A 22,698-nucleotide genomic window follows, 5' to 3' on the forward strand; every position below is an offset into this window, starting at 1 on the left:
GGATTAAAGCTAAAGAAAGAGCTAAAGAAAGACATAATGAAGACCTACTTTAGCAGCTAAAGGAAAACTTTATAAAGACCTACGATTGAAGCTAAAAAAAGACATAATAAGGACCTACGATTAAAGCTAAAGAAAGCCATTATAAAGACCTACGATTGAAGCTAAATGAAGACCTAATAAAGACCTACCATTGAAGCTAAATAAAGACATTATAAGAACCGACGATTAAAGCTAAATGAAGACATAATAAATACCTACGATTGAGGCTAAATGAAGACATAATGAAGACCTACGATTGAAGCTAAATAAAGACATTATAAGAACCTACGATTAAAGCTAAAGAAAGCCATAATAAAGACCTACGATTGAAGCTAAAGGAAGACATTATTAGGACCTACGACTGAAGCTAAAGCAAGACATTGTAAAGACCCCCGATTCAAACTAAAGGAAGACTTTATAAAGACCTACAATTGAAGCTAAAGAAATACATTATAAAGACTTACGATTGGAGATAAACTAAGACATTGTAAGGACCTACGATGAAAGCTAGAGAAAGACATTATAAAGACCTACGATTCAAGCTAAAGCAAGACATTATAAAAACCCATGATTCAAGCTAAAGGAAGACATAATAAAGAATTACGATTGAAGCTAAAGAAAGATATTATAAAGACCTACGATTAAAGCTAAAGGAAGACATTATAAGGACCTTCGATTAAAGCAAAAGGAATACTTTATAATGACCTTTGATTGAAGCGTAAAGCTACGTATACACGGTTGTCATATTCATACAATATTGTCAGAAAATGTTCAATAAATGGTTAACCCCCATATGTTTCAACATAAGTTCTCATGGTTTTGTTAACCATTTTCTGAGCATGTTCCTGACAATCTAACAACCGTGTGTACGTAGCTTAAGAAAGACTTTACGAGTAGAACAGACTTAAAGTTAATATTCATGGTTTAAATTTACGATTTAGTGCTGTTTTATTTAATGAAAACTTGTTTGTTAAAATTATTTTAATATTATTATGTTTATAAATAATTTCCTTTCATGAAATTTTACTTTTTATTAAGAAATTCTGTATTTTTTATAAAAATTCTTCATTCACACATTAGAATCATAATATTGTCACTACTATTTCTCTCCGTGTATGTACAAACTCACTGAACATACCCTCAGTGAAGTTTACCACAACAGAGTTGTATTTTTGCTTATATTTAAATAGTTTTTTTTCTAGAAATAAATAAAATTTATCATTTTAAAGCTTAATAAAACCCACAAAATTAATAATAAATTAAAAAATAACTTTAAAAACATATCCTTTAAGTATTTTCGGACAATTGCAGTAACAAGAATTAAAAACAGGTACGAGCAGCTGTATACTCATTCACTTCATTGTCAGACGTCTTTGTAGATGGACGTTGTGCTGTTCAGAAACACGTGAAGGAAAAAAATATATAATTTTATTTTCTAAATTTTTCTTTGCGTTTTTATACGTTTTCAACATCAACTAAAAAAGTAATAATACCAAAAACGGAAGAATCAAGCGTGAAAAGAAAAAGTTGGAGTGGAAAAATTGCAGTTGAATCATTATTAATCATACAACAGCAAAAAAAATTCCAATAAAATAAAACTGCAATTAAAATTTGTTTCCTCTATTTTTTAAACAAGGTGTGTAAAAAAAAGTAAATTTTAAAAAGCTTTAAAATTTAGAAGAAAAAAAAATAATTTTTCTGTGAAATTCAAGTGTCATCAAATATTGATATTTTTCAGGGTTAAAAGTGGAAAAAAGTTGCTTGTGTGTAAATTTCTAACAGAAAAATTGAATTAAGCAATTAATAAATAATTTAGACAAAAGTTTTTTGTATGAGATTTCTTTGTTGTTAAGTTGGCTTTTTCATACCACGTAATTTCATTTTATTTCTTGTAAATTTGTAATAATTTCGTTTTTTTTTCCTGTTCATTTCTTTTTTTTTATTTTGTGCTTTTTATTCATTTTCGCACATGTGCGAAGCTCATTTTTCCTCCATTCTTTTCTCGTTTTCTTGTGAAACAAATTCTCATTGTTTAATTTTGTGTTGGTAGTGGTAAGAGTGTAAAAGAGAGAAAAGTTAACACTTTTTGTTGTCAAAGCAGGGGGTATGTTTAGTTAATCTTTGATCGTTGTGTTTCTTTGAAAAAAGTGTTATCTATTAAGCGTTTTTATTTCAATAATGTTAAATGTTTATTTTTATATTATTTTTTTTTTTTAGTAAAACAACAATAAATTAACCAACATGTCTTCCGTTTCAAAGAAACGTGATGCACAACGTAAGAAGGATGCTCGTAATAAGAAAATTATCCAAACCACATCTTCAAAGAAAACCAATGGCAATGCTGAGCCAGCCCGCGAACTGACCGAAGAGGAGATCTTGTGCGCCAAATTGGAGCAGGAGGCCCGCATCAATGCTGAGGCTCGTGCCTGTACCGGCTCTTTGGCCTCTCATGCTCGCTCGCGTGATATTAAAGTTGCCAACTTCTCGATTACCTTCTTCGGTGCCGAATTGCTGCAAGACACAATGTTGGAATTGAATTGTGGCCGTCGTTATGGTGTTATTGGTTTGAATGGCTGTGGCAAATCTTCTTTATTGGCCGTATTGGGTAATCGCGAGGTACCCATACCAGATCATATGGATATTTTCTATTTGACTCGTGAAATTCCCGCTAGTTCCAAGTCTGCTTTGCAGTGTGTAATGGAAGTAGACGAGGAGCGTATTAAATTGGAGAAATTAGCCGAAGAATTGGCCATGAGCGAAGAAGATTCTGATCAGGATCAATTGATCGATATCTATGAACGTCTTGATGATATGTCAGCCGATTTAGCTGAGGTAAAGGCTGCCCGTATTTTGCACGGTTTGGGCTTTGACAAGGAAATGCAACAGAAACAGGCTAAAGATTTCTCTGGTAAGTCAATAAAGCATTAAATTCTTAGGGCACAACAATAAAAGTATCATTCATTCTCATTTCTTCAGGTGGTTGGCGTATGCGTATCGCTTTGGCTCGTGCCTTGTTCGTCAAGCCCCATTTGTTGTTGCTCGATGAACCTACCAATCATTTGGATTTGGAAGCTTGTGTATGGTTGGAGGAAGAATTGAAAACCTATAAACGTATTTTGGTTTTGATTTCCCACTCCCAGGATTTCCTTAACGGTGTGTGCACCAACATCATACACATGACCAGCAAACAACTGAAATACTATACCGGTAACTACGAATCCTTCTGCCGCACCCGCATGGAGTTGTTGGAAAATCAAATGAAACAATACAACTGGGAACAGGATCAAATTGCCCATATGAAGAACTATATCGCACGTTTCGGTCACGGTTCCGCCAAATTGGCCCGTCAGGCTCAATCCAAGGAAAAGACCTTGGCTAAGATGGTCGCTCAAGGCTTAACCGAAAAGGTATCCGATGACAAGATTTTGAATTTCTATTTCCCCTCATGCGGTGGCATACCACCACCCGTTATTATGGTGCAAAATGTTAGTTTCCGCTATAACGAACAGACACCCTGGATCTATAAGAATTTGGAATTCGGTATCGATTTGGATACGCGTTTGGCGTTGGTGGGTCCCAATGGTGCCGGCAAATCTACCCTACTGAAGTTGTTGTATGGTGAATTGGTGCCCTCTTCCGGTATGATTCGTAAAAATTCCCATTTGCGTATTGCTCGCTATCATCAACATTTGCATGAATTGTTGGATTTGGACGCCAGTCCCTTGGAGTACATGATGAGTGCCTTCCCCGCTGTCAAGGAGAAGGAAGAGATGCGTAAAATTATTGGCCGTTATGGTTTGACTGGTCGCCAGCAGGTGTGCCCCATCAGACAGTTGTCGGATGGTCAACGTTGCCGTGTTGTGTTCGCCTGGTTGGCCTGGCAAGTGCCTCATTTGCTGTTGCTTGATGAACCTACCAATCATTTGGATATGGAGACAATTGATGCCTTAGCGGATGCTATCAATGATTTCGATGGTGGCATGGTGTTAGTTTCTCACGATTTCAGATTGATCAATCAAGTAAGTTGAAGAGTATTTATTGTTTATCAAGATATTGCTTAAAAATTTAATTATTTTTATGATTTTGTTAAGTTTTTGTGGTATTTAGAGGCAAATTACAGCATTTATTTAGTTAAAATTCAAATTGGCGATTTCTTTGCCCTCGATTAGTTGGCATCACTTGTTTTATGTTACCGTTACAAACAGTTAGTGCTGCCAACTTGTTTATATTTTCTCAGACACTTGGCATCACTAAATTTGTAAAACGTTTACACAAAGTAAGTGATGCCAATTGTTTTAAAGCAAATTAACACTAAAACGAATATATTTTAAAAGGAAATAAAGAAAAAAGCCACAATCTTAGATTTTAAATAAATTTTAAGCATTGTTAAATAATTTTTTGGAAAATTATATTAATTTTAAAATTATAAATGTTTTAAATGATTTTTTTTGTTGCTTTCTTTTTAGGTGGCCGAAGAAATTTGGATTTGTGAAAAAGAAACCGTTACCAAATGGAAGGGCAACATTTTGGACTACAAAGATCAGTTAAAGAAAAATATTACCACTGACAATTCCAGCAAAAAGAAATAAAACTGTTGTTGAGGCTAAACTAACAACAACCAATTTTGCCAGACCTCAGCTCCAGACATACAAAAACTGCTTACAAATAAAAAAAAAGTCTGGTCTATATCTATTAAAACAAATTTATAATTTTACGTGATCGAATGAATATTCTCTTCATTGTTTTTTTTTTTTTTTTTAATTGAATTATGTAATTTGAACAAAATAAAACCAAAACTTTTTCTTCAAAACTAGTTAGAACTTAAAGGGCCGTAAAAAACCAACAACAACAATACAACTTTAAATCTAAAAAATAGACAAATTATTATATTACTCTTTAAAACTTTAAAAAAAAGTGAATAAATATTATCACAACTTAAAAAAAATTATATATAAAAATAAAACTACATACACACAAGTTTAAATAGAGAATGAAAAAAACACTACTTCAAAATGTGATTTTTATGTTAAAGATTTAATATACTTATAATAAATAATAATAAAATATAATTTATAAAAAACCAACAAAAAAAAAACTGCTTAAATAAATATTCTTCTCCCAAACCCCCTTAGCAGCTTAAAAAACATTAAACTTTTCTTATAGTTTTCACTTCAATCTCTTTCCTTTACTATAAATAAGTAGTTTCAATTTATTTCTTTTTTTTATATTTAAAAAAAACTGGAAGTATTTTTTACTATTTTATTAAAAAACAAAAAATAAACTTTATTTTTATTATAAAATTAACAATTTGCCCTAATTATTATTTTTTTTAAACTCAAAAAAAGTTTAAATTTTAAATTCTTTTATAATTTTTTTTTTAGTTTTTAAGATATTTTTGGTTAAATTGACTTGATATTTTTTTTTATTATTATTTTCTTTCTATATAATTTGTATTTTTTAATTTCTTTTAATTAGTGGGCTATAAAACAACCGCAACATTTAATTATTATATAAACATAAACAAATTCTTATAACCACAAACAAACAAAAAAAAAACAATATTTGTATTATCTAATAACAAACAAAAAAAACCCAACAGAAAAAATCAATCAATTTCAAATTAAAATGATGTAATAAAACCACATACAAAAAAAAATAAGTAAATAATTAGATGAAATAAATAACGAATATAGGAAAAATTTCATCTAATGTAAAAAAACAAACCAAAAAAACTTGTTTTATTTAATATTTAGAAGGTAATCCAACTTTTTTTAATTCAGGGGATTATTTTTCCACGATATTCCACAATTTCTTAAGGTTTGTGTCTAAGCTAACGGAAATTGTCTGGTTAGTCCTAAACTTGTTTCTTAAAATGTTTAACTGTTGCTGGTTTTTGTCTGCAACTGGAAAAATATTCCCATTTTTATGCATATTTAAACGTTTTTCTGTTCTGTAAATCATTTGATTTCAATTTTCAAAAACGAATAATTGAAAAATTGATTGTAGCGCTTTAAAAACTCTCACTTAGTAGACATCACTTATTTTAGAGAACCGTTATAAACAGAAGGTGATGTCAACTATACGATATGAAAAAAACGTTAATACAAATTTTTAATCGTTAAAACAGTTAAATTTTGTATAATAAAAGAGGAGAAACAGAGAAAAGCGTCAAAATTGGTTTTATATAAATAAATTAAACTAATTTTATTAATTTTTGATAATCGGCTGTGCCGAATCTTGCACCAAAGTACTTTCAGATAAATATTAAAAACAACAAATTTTTTTATGGTGAAAAAATAATTTCCGTGAAAAACTATTTTTATTGAAACTAAATTTTGGGGTGAAAAAAAATTTGTTTAACGGAAATTTTTTTACCAAAAAAAAATGTTTGTTAAAAATTGAAAACAACCGATTTACAGAACAGGGGCGTTTAAATATTAAAAACAAAAAATGTTTTGGTAAAAAAAAATATCCGTGAAAACAGTTTATTGGTGAAAAGTTGAAAAAAACTTTAGTGAAATAATTTATTGACTATTTTTCTAATCAAAGACACAAATCTATAAAAAGAATAGATTTCTCTCGATATCAGTGTTGTCATATTAACATATAAAGTGATCTAGCTAGAATTTTACATACCAACATTTTTAGTTTTGAAATTTTTCCTTAAATTTAATATTAACCCAAAATTTCCAACCAAAAAAAATGGCAAATTTCACATAATTAGAGAAAATTTTAACAAAAACGCTAATTCCAAATTAAAGAAAATGTCATTGCTCCTCATTCAAAGTAAAATTCTGTATAAAAATGTGTAATTGTTGCACATTTGTTTCAGCAACTTGAAAATTATTCTTAATTTCAATTTAAATTGCTATTTTATTAGACAATTTATCAAAATTTATTAAACTTTTTGCTTCTTTGTTTATTGTAGCTTTTAAAAGCTTCTCAAATAGTTGGCAGCACTTATTTTAGTAACCGTTATAAATAGTAAGTGATGTCAACTATTCAAAAAGTAGAAAACGTTTAATCGTTAAACCTGTTAAAGGTTTGTGTCTTTGCTAAATAAAATTTAGGAAACTAATTTGTTTTTACGAAATAAAACTTCATTTTTTGTAAATTTATAAATTACAATTTACTTTTATTTACATTTTGAACAGATTTATGCACAAATTTCTCCACAGCCTGCTTAAACACTGGACCGCGACGCAATTTTTCAATCTCCTTTAGTTCAGCATATAAAGCACGCATTAAATCCTCCTCATAATGGGCTCTAATCAAACGCTTAGTAGCACGCAATGAACTCTCCGATAATTTGGCATATTCTCTTATTTTTGGCCAAAATTTCTCCTCCACATCCATGTGATTATTGTCGTATACCTCCAAAACAAAACCCAATTGTTCGGCTTTTTCTGCCGAAAGTTTCTCGCCAAATATCAAGAGTTTTGTAGACCAAGATAAGCCAAACTGACGGGGAAATGTCCAGGACGAACAGGCTTCGGGACATAAACCCAATTGGCTGAAAGGTGTTTGGAAATAGGCATTTTTGGTACAATACACAGCATCACATAATGCGGACAAGGTAAAACCTATACCTATGCAAGGACCATTGACCAGACACACCAACAGCTTGGGACAGGCTATAAAGGTTTTGATTAAAGCCCGTAAAACATAATTGGCACCACGATAATAATCTTCAGGTTGTTTATATTCAGCAATTTGCTTTAGATCATTACCGGCCGTATAGATATCACCCACACCCGTGATAACCACCACTTTGATATAATTATTATTAGAGGCACCCTCCACTGCTGCCATCAGTTCATAGACAGCATTACGATTTAAGGCATTCTTTGAGTTTGAACGATTTATTTTTATAATTAAAATATCATCTTGCTGTTGCACTAGCAATTCTTTGGGTTTTTTCTTTAATGGTGCTGATCTTTTGTCCATGTTTATTAAGTTCGTTGAAATTGCTGACGACGTTGTGGGGTGTGTAGACGTGGAAATTTTCAATTTAGTTTTGTATTTATGTGGAGGAGAGATTCAATTACACTTTGTATTTTGCTGCGTTTTCCAATGCATTCACTTTCAATTATTGTGGGCTACTACTGAATGAAGCCAGCAATTACTTAGTCTAGGAGTGATAAAGTCAGTGTGTTTACTTGTTTAATCAAAATAAGCTGAATGACAAGTGTTTTTTATGGTTTATTATTTAGGAATTTATATAAACAAGATTATGAGAGAGTAAATCAACGAGAGAGCTATAAAGAGAGAGACTTTACCACAAGAAAAGTAAATAAACAAAGAGCTGATAACATGATATGAATAAATAAACAGCTACACAGGCAGTGGCCTGTGAAAATCATTAGATAAATAAATAATTAAAATTAAACCTGTTAATTAAAGCCAATTATTTAATTTTATATCTATTATAATAATGTAGACTTTTTTAAACTTTAAGGTCCCTTCTAAGTAGGCCATTGTCTGTGTTTTATTTAAAACAAATTATTTATAAGCTAATGTTTGCATCAAAGTTCGCTTTTTCACTAATTTTTTTCTTTAAAAAACACTACCTATGTAGATTAATATATATTAATCATATAATACCCTAAACTTAGTAGGGGTTTTGCAATATCAACAGTTTCTTACTAGATTAAAGTTAAAATACAACCTGTTGCTTTAATCTAGTACGAAACTGGCGTAAAACGCCTACGCCAACCGCGATAAGGATGAATAATAACTTTAAATTTAATTCCTTTTGAATTTGCCACTTTTTCTAGCGATTTTCATTTAATGTTATGGGGCAACACTAACAACGCCATTTTTCTCCATACCGTTATTTTGGTTGTCTCCTAAACACAATTCAAGCTGCAGCGTTAAATATAACAAGCAAAGCTTTGTTTATTTTTTATAAATCCTAAAATAAAACATTTCTTTTTTTAATTTTATCATTTGAAAATCATAAAACAGTTTTTATTGTGGGTTTTAATTTAATTAAAATTCATTTTTTTATTATTATATTTTATTTTTATATTTTAATTGAACTTGAATTTGTTTATATGAGGGTTTGTTTTTCTTATCGTTTTGTTTATAATATTATTTGTTTTCTTTAATAACTTTTTATATATTTTTTAATGTTATTTAATTATTATTTTCGTTTAATTAGGAATTTGTTTTGTTTTTATATGTATAATTATTTTTATAAAAAGAAAAATTTTAATATAATTATTATTATATGTATGTAATTATGTAAATATAATTACAAATTGTTTAACTTTATTAAGGGGTATTTATTGCAGAATTTATGTTTGCTTAAAGTAAAACAGCATAAAAAATATTTAAGAAAAAAATCTATTTTGATTTCAAAAAATTTTAATCAATATTTAAAAAAAAAATGATTTCAAAAAAATTGTAATCATTTTAGAATAATTTTGTTTTGAAATTTTATAATTTTTTTTTTTTAATTTTGATTTGAACAAGTTTTAATAAATATTTAAAATAAGTTCTTAAATTTTTAAAAAAAATTAAAATTTCTATAATTATTTTTGTAAAATTTATAGAAATAATAAAAAAAATGAATTTTCATTCATAAAAACTTAGTCAAAAAAGTAAAAATTTCGAAAATTTTTTGAGAAAAGTTTATAAATTTAATAAAAATTTCATTATAAAAATTTGGAATTTTTTACAAAATTTTTAAATTTCTATAATTATTTTTTTAAAATTTTGATTTTAGTTTTTATTGAAATTTCGAAATAATTAAAAAAAAATTATTTAAAATTTTAAAATAAAATAATTTATAAATTTTAAAAAAAAATTTAAATGATTAAATTCTTGTTTAGTTTATATTTTATTTGAATTACTTTTTTATAAAAATTTTGAAATTTGAAAAAAAATTATAATGATGTTGAACCTTAAGCAAACATAATCATTATTGATATTATTCATATTTTCAACATTTTAATTTCATAAATTTTATTTTGTATGTTTTATCTTTAATTCAAAATTTTGTTTTATTATAAAATTTAATACAAATTTCAAAAATGTGCAACTTTTTATGATTTGTCTTAAATTTTATAATTACCCAGATAAGTAATACTTTTAATCTGTTTAAAAGGCTAAGAAAGTGATTAAATTCCCACAAATGAATCATTAAAATTAGGGAGCATATAACAGCATATACGAATAAATAGACATTTATATCACTTAATTGGTCTGCATCCATGTTCCATGTGTTATTCCATTTGTTTATTTGGAGACTCTCAAAATTGATTTTTAATACAATATTCCTTCAATAATTAATAAACTGATTGATTTTAAATTCATTATGCTTTGATCCCTTTCATTAATCCTTTTTTTAAGTAAAAATCTAAATGTCGGCAACAAATATACATTTTGAACCACTTCTGGTTTTAAAAATCGTCAAAATATTAAATTGCCTTTCAAAACCATACGGCAGCCCTGTTTAAAGCCGCAAATGGGGCTGCCAGATGATTTTGGCGGCAAAAATAACGGTATATATTTGAAAATCATACGGCAGCCCTGTTTAAAGCGTGGCTCTGATAACAAGAGCTGCCATATCAAATTGTCAACAAAAATAACGGTAAGTATTCCTATTGCGGAAAAATCGGTAAAATCCAATGATAATTCATAAAAATTACATTATTTTATTCTTAGCCTTTGTTTTAATTAAATTTTCAGCATTTTAATTGTAATTCTTTTTATTAATTTTGTTTATTTTTTTTTAATTTTATTGTTTAACTTTTATTAAATTTTAATTATTGTTATTATTTTCTCTCAAAACTTATTTTGTTTTATATTTCAAAAAATATTGAAAACAATCTTAATATGATTTTACTTTACTGTTTTCATTAACAATGTTTTTTTTATGTAAAAGTTTTATTTTATTTTTATTTTGTAACAATTAATAATATGATATATAATAATATAAATATTTTATAGTTTATTGTATATATTTGTTGTTTAATAACAACAATAAATTTTTATATTTTTTTTAAAAAAAATTAACAATATTTTTGTTTAAATATTTTATGTTTGTATGGTTGTTAACATGTTTTGTTTTTTTTTTTGTCATAACTTTAACTTTTAATTAAGTTTTTAACCTTTTATTGTTTATCAAATTCACATTTTGGTTTGTTTATTTTGTTGGTTGGAGATGTTTATAGAAAATTAAATAAGAAGTAAAAGTTTTAAGAAAAAAAATATAGAAGAAAAAGTAAAGATTTTGAAAAAAGTTTTTAAATTTTGTTGTAGAAACCGATTTGTTTTTCTTTAATAATTAAGAGAGAAAGAGAGCTAGTTTTAGTTTTTAAGAGAGAGTTTATCTAAAGTTAGTTTATTTTTTTTTTATTTATTTAAGACAAGAGTTTAAAAAAGGAAGCACTACTTTTTTTTAGCCAACTTTTTAGTTTTTTTTTTTTAGAAAAATTATTTATTTATAGAATAATTATTTTATACTTTTGGCTTAGAAAAATTTTCTGCATAAATTCTTAAATATTTTTTTAATTTATAAAGTTTTGTTTAGAAATTATAAACTTATTTGCATTCTTCATATTTTTTTATATGATTTAAATTGTTTTCTTTATATTTTATTATGAAAACTACAAATTTGCCTGGTATTTAAACATTTTTACACCATTTTTAGGTTATAGCCAGAGATTTCTTATTAAATAGTTGGTAACACTGTCACTAATGTAAACATTGAAAGTAACGGTTTCTTTCGTAATGTCATTGTTTCAAGCTAGTGTTGCCACTTATAGAAAAACAAAAAATCAGCTAAAATTGTAAATGATGTAAAATATGTAGTTTTCTGAAATTTTTTGTTAAAATTTGAAGAATTTTTTAAATTTTAAATAAAAACCAAAAGTATAAAATTATAATCCAATTTTATTTTAACAATTGCCTTTTTTTTAATATGTATATTAACTATTTAATTATATAAATTTAAAGTTTTGTTTTAATTTGTGTATGTATTATATATGGTAAGAGTAACATTTGTTTTATATATAAATAATTATGTTGTTTTGCATTTTTAATAAAGTGTAACATTTTAAGTGTAATTTTGTTTATATATTTTTTTTTATTTGTTTTAGGCATAACAATGTTAACATGTTTTTTTTATAATTATTATTATTTTGTAATTATTGCACTATATTCTTTTAAAGAAGTTTTATATTCTTTTTTTTTTTTGTTTAAATCATAAAAAACAAAATTAAAATTTTTTTTTATTTAGGAAATCATAAAAAATTATATAATTTTAAACATAACATAAATAAATTACTACAAACTATTTAAAAAAAAAAATAAACTAAATACTTTTTTATAATAATAATATTTAGAAAAAATAAGCAATCAATTTAATATTAAAGAGGTATATAAATTCTTTTTTTTTAATAACTACACTAGAAAAAAATTCGAAAAAAATTTAACTACTTTTTTTAATTAATAAAATGTTTTACTAAAATCATTTTTCATACTTTCTTTTAACTAAACTAGGAATTATTAATTAATTTTTCTAATTCTTGCCTGCTGTATAATTTAAAAAAAAAACTAATCGACATAATCGGTTATAATTAGTTCACGTTTGGCATATGTTACATTAACCGAATTTGTTGTTGATGTTGAGTTATTGGAATTTGTTGTTAGACCCACTAGACCCGCTAAATGATGATGATGGTGATGATGATTGTTGTTGTTGTTATTGTTTTGATTTGTTAAAGAGGGAGCAAAAAGTTGTACATTTGCATATGTAGCATTTAAAGAATTTAAAGTTAATTCACAATCATCCGAATTATCACTATTGTGATTGTTATTATTTGTATTATGGTTGTTGGTGGTGTTTGTTGTTATTAAGATATTGTTGTTATTATGATGTAGTTTCTGTTGCTGTTGTTGTTTGTTGCGTAAATTATTAATTTCATCTTGTAAACGTTGATTGCTCAAACGTAAATTTTCATTTTCCGTAAGGCACTCCCGGAGGCTAAGAAGGTAAGAAAAATAGTTTAAAGATAATTTAATACAATGTATTTTAATCTCTCGCTAATTTCCCTACACTGTTCTCAATACAGAGTGTAAAAATATTATAGGCCTGCTTCACGATGTCGAAAGAAAAATGAGTCGAACAAATTTGTATGAAAACTATTCGAAGGGATTTTAATTTTTTTTTCATAAAATTTGTTATAAAAATGAAAACTAGTTTCTTTAAATTATATATTTATTTATTTTTACAACTACCTAGCTTAATCGGTTATATTTAATTTAAAAAATAGATTTTTTAAATTTTTACTACTGTTTTGCTTTAAAGCCCGTATAAAATCGTTAAATTTTGTCCCTGCACCCTATGGCATCTCTACATTAAGTCAGAATCTCAGTTTACGGCTGTCAAGTCTAATTTATGAGTTGCCAGCCTTCATATTGCAAAAGAATGATGGCTGCCACTTAACGGTACATTTCTCTACATTTAGCTTTAATTCCTAAACAGATGACCTAAATTTTCCTATATTTTGTTGTAATTCTTAAATATATTAATAAAAAATCACTTACCTATTAATTTCCTCCTGCATTGATTTAATATATTCGCATGCCTTTATTAAAATTTGCGACTTGGAATCACTAGGCGGTGTGCGTGTAGTTGCAGCACCTTGCTGCTGCTGCTGCACCAACAAACGTGCTGTTGCACTATTATGATTAATAGCTGTTGCGGTTAAACCCTCTTTGTTGCCGCCAGTTGAGGAGGGCGTTACCTCAGACGGTAACATTTCCTTAAGCTTAAATATCCAACTATTAATTTTATCACGTCTTCTACGTTCTACCTCATTGTGGGTGGCACGACGTTTGTCATCACGTTTCTTGTAGGCCTCTAAAATTAAACTACGTTTAGCCGTATCATCGGGCGAAGTCGAGGATGAAATATTCGAAGATGAAGAAGTAGTAGTAGTGGTTACTGGTGAATTGGTATTTAAAGTGATGTTAGAATTAGAATTTAGATTTTGTGTGTTATGGCGTAGTAAGGGCAAGGGAGACATGGGCTCTAGTTTGATAGTAGTTTGATTACTGGCCACTAACTTGGGACTAGTGTTAGTAGCAGTGTTAGATTCAGCAATTACTTGTTTGGGATTATCAATAACCTCTTTGATTACATAAATTTCACAGCCTGGTGGCAAATGTACACTATTCGATATTAATGAGTTCGAGTTGGTGTTGTTGACCGGTGTGCTATTGATCAAATTGGGAGAGTTAAGTGAAGAGGTGTTTAAGGGTTTTCCCGCTTGATTAACTATACGAAATTGTGGCAAAGTGGTAACCAAAGTGGGCTGCTGCTGTTGGTTTTGGTTGTTATTTTGAGTTTGGGTGGCCACTGTATGCTCCTGTTTGATTTGTGTTAGCATTGAATGATCTAAAATATACTCTTCCGACTCATCGGAATTATCATCACATATAGACAGCAATATGTTGGCGGGAAGTGCCGAAGACGAGGAATTGCTTAAAATAAAACTAATAGGAAGCATAAGAAAACAAATATTTATTAAAATTTACTATTAGTTATTGTTTTATTTGCCAACTTACCTCTGTCCCCCAATTGTGGCTAAGGTGGCCGTGCCCATTGCTGTTGTTGTTGAAGCCACTCCCTGCAGGGTATCATTCGAATTATTGTTATTTGTATTAATCAACTCTAGGCGAGGACGTTTTCTATTCTCCATTATGGTAAACATTTACAAAAATAATCTCTCTCCTCCGTCATATAATTAAATGTATTACTATTTATATTATTAATTAAAACCAAACAAAATGTGTTTACGTATTTCTTCTTCTATGTACAATATTTTCCTTTTTCACTTGTCACCATAATATAACAATAAAAACAACAACACTTAAAAAAAATAAAATGTAACAAAAATTCCTGCAAAATCACTTAACAAAAACTTTTTGGCCACCAAAATTTATTGTATTTCTTTAAATTACATGTATTTTGTTAGTTGTTACACTTTTACTTAACCTTAATCTGTTTAAATTTTATATAAATACTAAGAAATATATAAAGAAATTTATATTTTCAATAAGATTTATTTTTTTTGTTATGAAAACAAATGGAAAAAACTATAGCAAAAATGTTGATAGAAGGGAGAAGTGATAAAAGTTGTCAGAACAAGTGTCAAAGTCCCTGTTATCTATGAGAGAGTTCGAGAGACAGTAGAAGAAGGAGAACAAGAGCCACAAGGCAAAAGTAATAAATATGGTTGGCAACGCAAACTTACTAAATGAATTTGTAACAGCCAATAAATACGAAACGATTATTAATTGAAATTAGGTTTTTTTAATAAAAAAATGCCTTAAATTAATATTTATGCATATTATGAATACTGAATTTAGGGTTTCGTTTGTAAATCTAGAAACTAGCTTATTAAAATAGGTTTTAATGATATTACTGTTTCGTCGAGGATATTGAGGCTTTATTTTATTTTTCTACGTTTATCTTATGTAAATTAATGATATCGTTAACACATTTTGTACAGATATCTATTTAATACTTTAAAAATACGTTATACTTTTTAAATTTGCTTTTTTAAATTATTCATCTTCGATATGGGTTATAAAAAAAAACGGTGTAGAACAAATTTTTCCTGTTAAAACTGCGTAAAGTGCCTTCACATAAATTTTTTCTAAATAATCTATTTTTATTACTGTATAACTTATAAACCAAAATAGATCGGAAATCTAATTTACATCATTAGCCTTAGAATCTGAGGCTATTATAGTGTAAAAATTTAAAAAATCCAAGACATTTGAGTCGAATATATTTTTTTTTATCGATTTTTGCCATGCTGTCTGTCTGGCTGTCTGTCGCATTGCCAATTTATTTATTTGTGTCATCCTTATGTGTATATTTTCATATGGCAATACTGTTACTTCACTGCTATGTAGACAGCATTGCCAACATTAGTTATTGTTTTGTTTACAAAACCGGCAGAAGTTAATAAAATTTTTATCTTTAACAAATTCTGCTTTAAATTAAATAAATTTCGCACATATTATTATATATTTACATAAGAAATGCAACAGCAAAGCAATGAAGAATTAAAAGAATGCATTATGCAGTACAAAACAAGATTACAGGAAATATTGCAAAGGCTTGAATGGTCTGAGGAGGCTGTAGTGAAGGTAAAAAATTAATCCTTCCATTTGATTCGGAAATAATCAAAAAACAATTTATAAATAAATGTTTTGTCCCGTAAGATTAACCAGTACATTTTCTCTATACCTTTTAAGGATTTCAATACAAATTCCTTGGCCTCTGCTGTTAAAGACAATGTAAAGAAGCCCCGATCCCCGAAAGTAGCCACATACCCAGACAGTTGTATTACTAACAATTCTCTAGTGATAGGTAAAATTTTTAAGTTGTACTTTGTTAACTTATCCCTTTTAACACATTTAATTTTCCTTAGAAACTAAAAAACTGCAAGAAATACTTCAAAATAATGAAGTTAAGGCTCCCCGGAACTTTACAGAATTACAAGCAAACTTATCGCGTGAACAGAAACTTAAAATCTACGAGCATGTTGTAGATAACACAGAAAAGTTGAAAAATAATACAGTGGCTCAAGTGTAAGTTCGTTAAACATGTAAAAATACAAAAGATTTCATAGATTTTCTTTTAAAAATTGCAGTGACGAAGGAGAAATTTCTTTGGCGGATATCTTGGCCCAAAAGAAACGTGAAGAGAAGCGTAATAAACGAAAATTTCGAAAACCTAAACCCACTCACATAGAAGAAGTAAGATGTTTGGTGGATTTGCAAATGCAAGCTTTACAGCAGTTTGTGGGCAATAAAATGAAAAAAGATGAAGATAAAATGGAGAGGAGTGATAAACATAGTAGAATAAGTAGAGATGAAAGGAAACACTATGAGGATTATTATAAAAGAGATAAATATAGAGACAGGTCTGTAGATGATTATAGAAGACGCGACAGATATCGTAGTAAAGAACGTAAACGATTTCATAGAAGTCGTAGTAAAGATATTTCACACAAAAGAAAAAGACGTAGCAGAAGTCATAGTAGGGAAAGAAGAAAACATAGCCCAAGTTGTCATAAAGACATTGTCCATAAAAGAACAAACAATAGTAGAAGTCGTAGTAAAGAAATTTCAAAGGAAAGGAGAAAACATAGAAGTCGTAGTAAAGAAAGAAGAAAAGCTAATCGAAGCAGTAGTAAGGAAGTGTTATATGAAAAAAGAAAACGCAGCAGAAGTCCTAGTAAATATAGAAAACATAGCCGAAGTTTTAGCAAAGAAATTGTCCACAAAAGAACAAGACATAGCAGAAGTCATAGCAAGGAAATTGCCTACAAAAGAACAAGAGATAGTGGAAGTAAAGAAATCACAAAGGAAAGATTTTCTCAAAAAGAAGAAAGTTTTTATTCCAAAAAACATTCTAGCAGAAGAGATTATGAAAATGCTAATGAAAAAAGACGTCATAATGAGAAGCTATACAGAAGGCATAGTAAAAGTCCAGAAAATAGCGGATCTCAAAGACACAGTCTCGAAGACAAAACAAAAAACATAGATTATGATGGGGAATATACTAGTTCCCACCAAAGTAGGAGAAAACAATATGGCTCAAGTCATGATAAAGATAGACAAATTAAATCTGCATACCAGTCTACAGAAGAAACCTCAAAGTACAAAAGTTATCAGCACAAATCGATAGAGAGATCGCAGCTGAAGTGATTTAATTATTGATCCAAAAAGTAAATTCAAATGTTTTCCTAAGCTGAATATAACTAACAGATAAATATGAAAATTTAACTAAAATTAAAGAAAGTTTAACAACTAAATGCAGCTGTAAAGAGAAATAAAAAGAAAAAATACGATTAAAGATAAAATTCGAAGTGCTGGTTCACAGACATCAAGTTTACTTGTGCAAGTCTTGAGTTTATACAAGAGAGGGAGAAAAAGAGGAAAACCTTTCCAATCTCCTCTCTTCAATAAACTCAGAACTTGCTTAAGTAAGCTTGACGTGTGAACCAGCACTTACACCAAGACTGACAAGCAAGATTGACTAGAATTTGGTGGCAACACAGATTTAATTTGTGAAAAATTTCATTATTTTGAAACTACAATTTATTAATTTTAAATCACTTGAATTTTTACTAATTTATTCTCGTTAATCATATTTTGTTTCTAAGCTGAACTTAACGATATCCTGTTGGAGTGTTTCATTCTTAGCTCTCCTCCATTTACTTGGTGGATACACGGGTACGCTTGTTCCAAGAGAAATTAACGCCATAATTCTTAACACGCTCCTTTTTGGGCTTTTCCTCAGCCTCTACAAACCAACGCCAGCCATTTCTTTCACAGAAAGTAATGGCTTCTTCTTGGGAAGCAAAATCGACATGCATATTGGACAAGGGATCGCCACTAAAAAGAAATTTTACAAAATTAACAAAAAAAATTGTTTTAATTGTTTGCACAATAACTTACGTTGAGCACCAACCCATTAAGGGATTCTCCCAACGTTCGCGATTGTCAAAATCAATTTGCCAGGTGCTTATGTTGTTGGTGCCACTTTGCATAGCGTTTTTGGGTGGCATATAGATGCGTACACGACGTCCCTTAATATGTTCCTCGGGCACACCGGTTATGGGACTAATATCAACCTTAACGGGTACGGTAATAGTGCCCTGCAATTTGTTTTTCTGTTCCAATTCCTCGGGGGCAGCCAAAGCGGTGTTTACATCGATAACGGGAGCATCACGCATCGAAGACATGCCGCGGCACAAAACGGGAGACCTTTAAGAAATTAAGTTGTACAATTGTTACTTTTTAACACAAATTTATAGCATATTACTAACCATTGTTGTGCTTGTTTGGAAACTTGGAAAATTTGTCTTATTACGGACATTTTTCTAAACAAAATTTATGATTTTAACACACTATTACATAAAATATTTTATTGAAACAAAAATGTCCCATAAATTTTGACAGTTTACAGCTGATTTTTGACAATTAGCAAAAGCTATCAATTGCCGGTGATTGTTTTGTTTTAACAAAAAGAAGCATTAATGAAATGTTTGTAACTGTGTTCAGTAAGCATAAAAATATAAACAAAAACTCAATAGGAATTTAAGCGTGATTTTTATTTTGTAAAAAATTGTTTTAATTTAAAAAAATGGACGATAATGGTGCCACTGTGGTGTTGGACAATGGAGCTTATACCGCTAAATTGGGCTTGGCTTCCCACGAGGATCCCCAGATTACCTTGAACTGCATTATGAAGGCCAAGGCCGAACGACGGCGAGCTTTTATAGGCAATCAAATCGATGAATGCCGGGATGCCTCCGGTTTGTTTTACATACTCTGCTTTCAAAAGGGCTATCTGCTCAATTGGGATGTACAAAAGACAGTTTGGGATCATTTATTTAGCCAAGAAGGTTCTGGCATCTCGTTGGAAGAACGCAATATTTTGGTGACAGAACCTCAGTTAAATTTTGCCAGCATCCAGGAGGCCATGATCGAAATATTATTTGAAGAGTATCACTGTGCGGGAGTACACAAAAGCACTACCGCTGAATTGGCTGCCTATAATTATTGTGCCGAAAGTGAGGATACTTCTATGCAGACTTTAAATTGCATTGTGGTAGATGTGGGCTACAGTTTTACCCACATAGTGCCTTTTATAAGAGGCAAACGTGTGACCAAAGGCATACGTCGTGTAGAAGTGGGTGGCAAGGTATTGACCAACCATTTGAAAGAGCTAATATCCTACCGCCATCTCAATGTTATGGATGAGTCCTATGTGGTAAATCAAATTAAAGAGGACATTTGTTATGTCTCGCAAAACTTTGCCGATGACATGAAAGTACATACAGACAATAAAAAACGTTCCGAAGTGGTAGTGGACTATGTTTTACCCGACTTTACTACTGTTAAGCGAGGCTATATAAGGAAAAAAGATTCTTCTCAAAATCCCTTGGTCGATGATTCAGATCAACAATCGGTTAGACTGTGTAATGAACGTTTCACGGTGCCCGAATTGTTGTTTAATCCCTCTGATGTGGGCATACAGCAAGTGGGTATACCAGAAGCTGTCATAGATGCCATCAAAGATTGTCCTGCCTATACACATCATGAACTTTTGCGTAATATATTGGTGATTGGAGGCTCTTCATTGTTTCCTGGCTTTATACCGCGCTTGAAAAAGGAAATTCGCGCATTGGCTCCAGATGATTTGGAAGTTTCTTTAATATTTCCCGAAGAGCCCATAGGTTATGGCTGGTATGGTGGCAAAGAGTTGGCCAGCAGTGAGGGATTTAAGGAAGTCTTGCTAACCAGAGATGAATATGAGGAGAACGGTTATACAGCTTGTAATGGCAAGTGAAAAAAATAAATTTAAATAATCTAAACTAGGTATTGCGTACGTCAATGGATTGGAATATAAAGATTTACGCTAAAATGAAATAAAAAGAAAAAACTAAATGATTGGCAAAAGTAACATCATTTGAAAAAACAACACCATTAATTTAATAAGTATTTTTTTTATTTAAAGCTTTTTTCTCTTTGTTTATTATATTTTTTTTGCTTTACTTAAGCTTAAACAAAAATACTTATTTTAAAAATTATGCTAACTAAAAGAGAGAGAAAATATAGATGAATAATTAAGCTAAATTATATAGTAAGCAACAACTACTAGGATTAGTTTAAAGGTGCGAGATTAAAATACCCTTTTCTCTTATGTCCTTTTTTTTGTGGGGGTGGCGGGGCTATTTTTTATCTTTATTATTCTGTAATAAATTTAAAAATCATCTTTCCATTTGTTTAAAACAAACAATTTTTGTACAAGTCTTATTCATTCTTTCAGTTTGCATTTCATTTAACTAACTTTTTGTGTGTGTTTTGTTTTATTGCATTGATTTTACATACTAAACGATTCGCCACAGCCACAGGTGCCCTTAATGTTGGGATTATTAAAGACAAACTCGCTAGATAGCTTCGATTCGACATAATCCATTTCAGTGCCTTTAAATAGAGATAGAAAAAAGAGTTTAATGAGATTCTAGTTATTATAAAAATCACTAATATTGCAAAAATCTTGAATTTCTCAAAAATCTAAAATTTTTGAAAAAAAAATTAAAATTTTTGAAAAAAATCGCTAAATTTATAAAAATCGCCAATATGACAAAAAACGCTAATTCCATAAAAAAATACTCACAAGCCGGACATGATCCGGCTTGCCTTTATGGGGTCTCAAATGAAAAATGTAGAAATTACAAACGGAATGGCAATAATGAAGATTATAAAAATAAATTTCAGGCAATTCACTCAAAATTTTATTAAAATTAAAACATATTTTATGATTTTCTTAATATCCCCAATGACTTATACTCATGATAGTTATTGAAATATAGAGCATTTAACTCAATTCATACCCTTGATTTCAATTATAATGTTGTAATTTGCATTAGAAAACAACAATATTTTGTAAATATTTCTTAATTAATGATAGATATTGAAATTTATAGCATTTCCCTTAACTCTTCTTTTTTACTTTCATTTGTAATTAATGTCCATTTCAAAATAACACAGTTTTTCTAATATGCCTTAAAATCTTTGTTGACAATTTGCCAAAAATAAATTGCTCCTTAAACATATTTGTCACGCTTATTGTTTACAAAGTTAAATACGCAAATAAACAAAATTTCGAACTTATATAACAAATAAATACCAAACAAACAAAAGACATATTATTATTATTGTAAACACACTTACCAAGTAATGATAATTGGGCTTTCTTATCAATATAAACTTTAATGCCATCTTGGGTTACCTCCTCGTCTAGTTTATCTACTAGGAGTGGAAATGCAAAATTCATAAAATTAGTAAAAAGAAATAAATAAATCTTAACACACTAATCTGTACAAAATAATCAACCTTTTTCGGAGGCATAATTTAAAGTATAGGACAGGCCATTGCAACCACGTTGGCGTACACCCACTTTCAAGCCATTCTGTAGAAACATAAAATATCCACATTAATTGAATATAAATTATAAGTTAGATTAGCAACTCTATTCCCTCAAAACTTACATATTCTGGTTTATCTTTTAATAATTCTTTGATACGCTGCACCGCCGCCTGAGTCTGTGTAAAAAAATATAAACAAACATTTAATTTTATTTCACCATACGATTTTGTTATGACATCCATTTCATCTGCTGATTGGCAGACAGACAGACGACAGACACACTTACCAAAGTTAAGGCTGCTCTGGTGGGCATTAATTTTCTACCCTTTAAAGCTCTCACTGTGGCGGTGGCTACAACTTTCGTGGCCATTTTATTTATGTGTTAATTTTTTTTGAAATTTTTTGAGTTGACACTGATTTGTCTTAATTTTTTTTATTAACTATTCTTTTTCCTTAAAGATTCTTCTAGTTTGTTTTTGTCGATTTTTCTAATTTGATAACAGACAGCTGTTCGATGATTGATGGCTGGCTGTGTTCAGTTGGCATAAGAAGTATCAAACTAGGAAATAATTTGAGCTGGCAATGCTGCTCATAAAAAAGGGTGCTTTTTTACAAAAAGAAAATGTATATTCATTTTTAAAATAATAAAAATTATTTAATTATTGTTAATTAATTTAGAAATTTATT

At 29.2% G+C, this 22,698-nt stretch overlaps 7 protein-coding genes across 8 annotated transcripts; 3 read left to right on the forward strand and 4 right to left on the reverse strand.

Annotated features, from left to right (window-relative positions):
• Window positions 1-1,391: 1,391 nt before the first annotated feature.
• LOC135959263 (ATP-binding cassette sub-family F member 2) lies at window positions 1,392-5,683 on the forward strand. The gene is made up of 4 exons (XM_065510382.1): window positions 1,392-1,675; window positions 2,257-2,947; window positions 3,016-4,058; window positions 4,506-5,683. The coding sequence occupies exons 2-4, from the start codon at window positions 2,281-2,283 to the stop codon at window positions 4,626-4,628; spliced, it is 1,833 nt and encodes a 610-aa protein (XP_065366454.1). The 5' UTR covers window positions 1,392-1,675; window positions 2,257-2,280; the 3' UTR covers window positions 4,629-5,683.
• A 1,459-nt stretch (window positions 5,684-7,142) lies between these two features.
• On the reverse strand, window positions 7,143-8,153 carry LOC135956923 (enoyl-CoA delta isomerase 3, peroxisomal-like). The gene has a single exon (XM_065507533.1). The coding sequence runs from the start codon at window positions 7,984-7,986 to the stop codon at window positions 7,162-7,164; it is 825 nt and encodes a 274-aa protein (XP_065363605.1). The 5' UTR covers window positions 7,987-8,153; the 3' UTR covers window positions 7,143-7,161.
• A 4,430-nt stretch (window positions 8,154-12,583) lies between these two features.
• Window positions 12,584-15,204, reverse strand: Usf. Its single transcript, XM_065508128.1, has 3 exons — window positions 14,620-15,204; window positions 13,597-14,547; window positions 12,584-13,033 (listed from the first exon to the last, which is right to left on the reverse strand). Exons 1-3 carry the CDS (start codon window positions 14,763-14,765, stop codon window positions 12,604-12,606), a joined length of 1,527 nt encoding a protein of 508 aa, XP_065364200.1. The 5' UTR covers window positions 14,766-15,204; the 3' UTR covers window positions 12,584-12,603.
• A 900-nt stretch (window positions 15,205-16,104) lies between these two features.
• On the forward strand, window positions 16,105-17,778 carry LOC135958726 (serine/arginine-rich splicing factor 4). Its single transcript, XM_065509618.1, has 4 exons — window positions 16,105-16,212; window positions 16,321-16,435; window positions 16,497-16,656; window positions 16,719-17,778. Exons 1-4 carry the CDS (start codon window positions 16,105-16,107, stop codon window positions 17,776-17,778), a joined length of 1,443 nt encoding a protein of 480 aa, XP_065365690.1.
• A 370-nt stretch (window positions 17,779-18,148) lies between these two features.
• ND-18 (NADH:ubiquinone oxidoreductase subunit 18) lies at window positions 18,149-19,061 on the reverse strand. Its single transcript, XM_065507405.1, has 3 exons — window positions 18,903-19,061; window positions 18,532-18,840; window positions 18,149-18,468 (listed from the first exon to the last, which is right to left on the reverse strand). Exons 1-3 carry the CDS (start codon window positions 18,950-18,952, stop codon window positions 18,288-18,290), a joined length of 540 nt encoding a protein of 179 aa, XP_065363477.1. The 5' UTR covers window positions 18,953-19,061; the 3' UTR covers window positions 18,149-18,287.
• A 134-nt stretch (window positions 19,062-19,195) lies between these two features.
• On the forward strand, window positions 19,196-20,432 carry Arp6 (Actin-related protein 6). The gene has a single exon (XM_065509043.1). It carries the CDS (start codon window positions 19,220-19,222, stop codon window positions 20,426-20,428), a length of 1,209 nt encoding a protein of 402 aa, XP_065365115.1. The 5' UTR covers window positions 19,196-19,219; the 3' UTR covers window positions 20,429-20,432.
• Window positions 20,433-20,565: 133 nt separating this feature from the next.
• Window positions 20,566-22,459, reverse strand: MagR (Iron-sulfur cluster assembly 1 homolog MagR). Of its 2 annotated transcripts, none has more exons than XM_065507950.1 (5): window positions 22,298-22,459; window positions 22,134-22,187; window positions 21,979-22,054; window positions 21,817-21,894; window positions 20,566-21,066 (listed from the first exon to the last, which is right to left on the reverse strand). In XM_065507950.1, the coding sequence occupies exons 1-5, from the start codon at window positions 22,379-22,381 to the stop codon at window positions 20,963-20,965; spliced, it is 396 nt and encodes a 131-aa protein (XP_065364022.1). In that variant the 5' UTR covers window positions 22,382-22,459; the 3' UTR covers window positions 20,566-20,962. The 2 variants fall into 2 exon arrangements, with proteins under 2 accessions (XP_065364022.1, XP_065364023.1); XM_065507951.1 differs by having other exon boundaries at window positions 21,817-21,891; window positions 22,298-22,458.
• Between the last annotated feature and the right edge of the window lie 239 nt (window positions 22,460-22,698).

The sequence above is a fragment of the Calliphora vicina genome, chromosome 4 (assembly GCF_958450345.1).
Source record: "Calliphora vicina chromosome 4, idCalVici1.1, whole genome shotgun sequence".
Taxonomy (NCBI): Eukaryota; Metazoa; Arthropoda; class Insecta; order Diptera; family Calliphoridae; genus Calliphora; species Calliphora vicina.

Coding starts and splice junctions, on each gene's coding strand:
- LOC135959263 (XM_065510382.1), top strand. CDS start 2,281: ATGTCTTCCGTTTCAAAGAAACGTGATGCACAACGTAAGAAGGATGCT. Junction 2,948..3,015: donor ACAGGCTAAAGATTTCTCTG/GTAAGTCAATAA, acceptor TCATTTCTTCAG/GTGGTTGGCGTATGCGTATC. Junction 4,059..4,505: donor ATTTCAGATTGATCAATCAA/GTAAGTTGAAGA, acceptor CTTTCTTTTTAG/GTGGCCGAAGAAATTTGGAT.
- LOC135956923 (XM_065507533.1), bottom strand. CDS start 7,986: ATGGACAAAAGATCAGCACCATTAAAGAAAAAACCCAAAGAATTGCTA.
- Usf (XM_065508128.1), bottom strand. CDS start 14,765: ATGTTTACCATAATGGAGAATAGAAAACGTCCTCGCCTAGAGTTGATT. Junction 14,548..14,619: donor GCCACAATTGGGGGACAGAG/GTAAGTTGGCAA, acceptor GCTTCCTATTAG/TTTTATTTTAAGCAATTCCT. Junction 13,034..13,596: donor ATGCAGGAGGAAATTAATAG/GTAAGTGATTTT, acceptor TTACCTTCTTAG/CCTCCGGGAGTGCCTTACGG.
- LOC135958726 (XM_065509618.1), top strand. CDS start 16,105: ATGCAACAGCAAAGCAATGAAGAATTAAAAGAATGCATTATGCAGTAC. Junction 16,436..16,496: donor TAACAATTCTCTAGTGATAG/GTAAAATTTTTA, acceptor AATTTTCCTTAG/AAACTAAAAAACTGCAAGAA. Junction 16,657..16,718: donor AATAATACAGTGGCTCAAGT/GTAAGTTCGTTA, acceptor TAAAAATTGCAG/TGACGAAGGAGAAATTTCTT.
- ND-18 (XM_065507405.1), bottom strand. CDS start 18,952: ATGTCCGTAATAAGACAAATTTTCCAAGTTTCCAAACAAGCACAACAA. Junction 18,841..18,902: donor TCCAAACAAGCACAACAATG/GTTAGTAATATG, acceptor AATTTCTTAAAG/GTCTCCCGTTTTGTGCCGCG. Junction 18,469..18,531: donor TTAATGGGTTGGTGCTCAAC/GTAAGTTATTGT, acceptor ATTTCTTTTTAG/TGGCGATCCCTTGTCCAATA.
- Arp6 (XM_065509043.1), top strand. CDS start 19,220: ATGGACGATAATGGTGCCACTGTGGTGTTGGACAATGGAGCTTATACC.
- MagR (XM_065507950.1), bottom strand. CDS start 22,381: ATGGCCACGAAAGTTGTAGCCACCGCCACAGTGAGAGCTTTAAAGGGT. Junction 22,188..22,297: donor CCAGAGCAGCCTTAACTTTG/GTAAGTGTGTCT, acceptor TTTTTTACACAG/ACTCAGGCGGCGGTGCAGCG. Junction 21,895..21,978: donor AAATTATGCCTCCGAAAAAG/GTTGATTATTTT, acceptor TTCCACTCCTAG/TAGATAAACTAGACGAGGAG.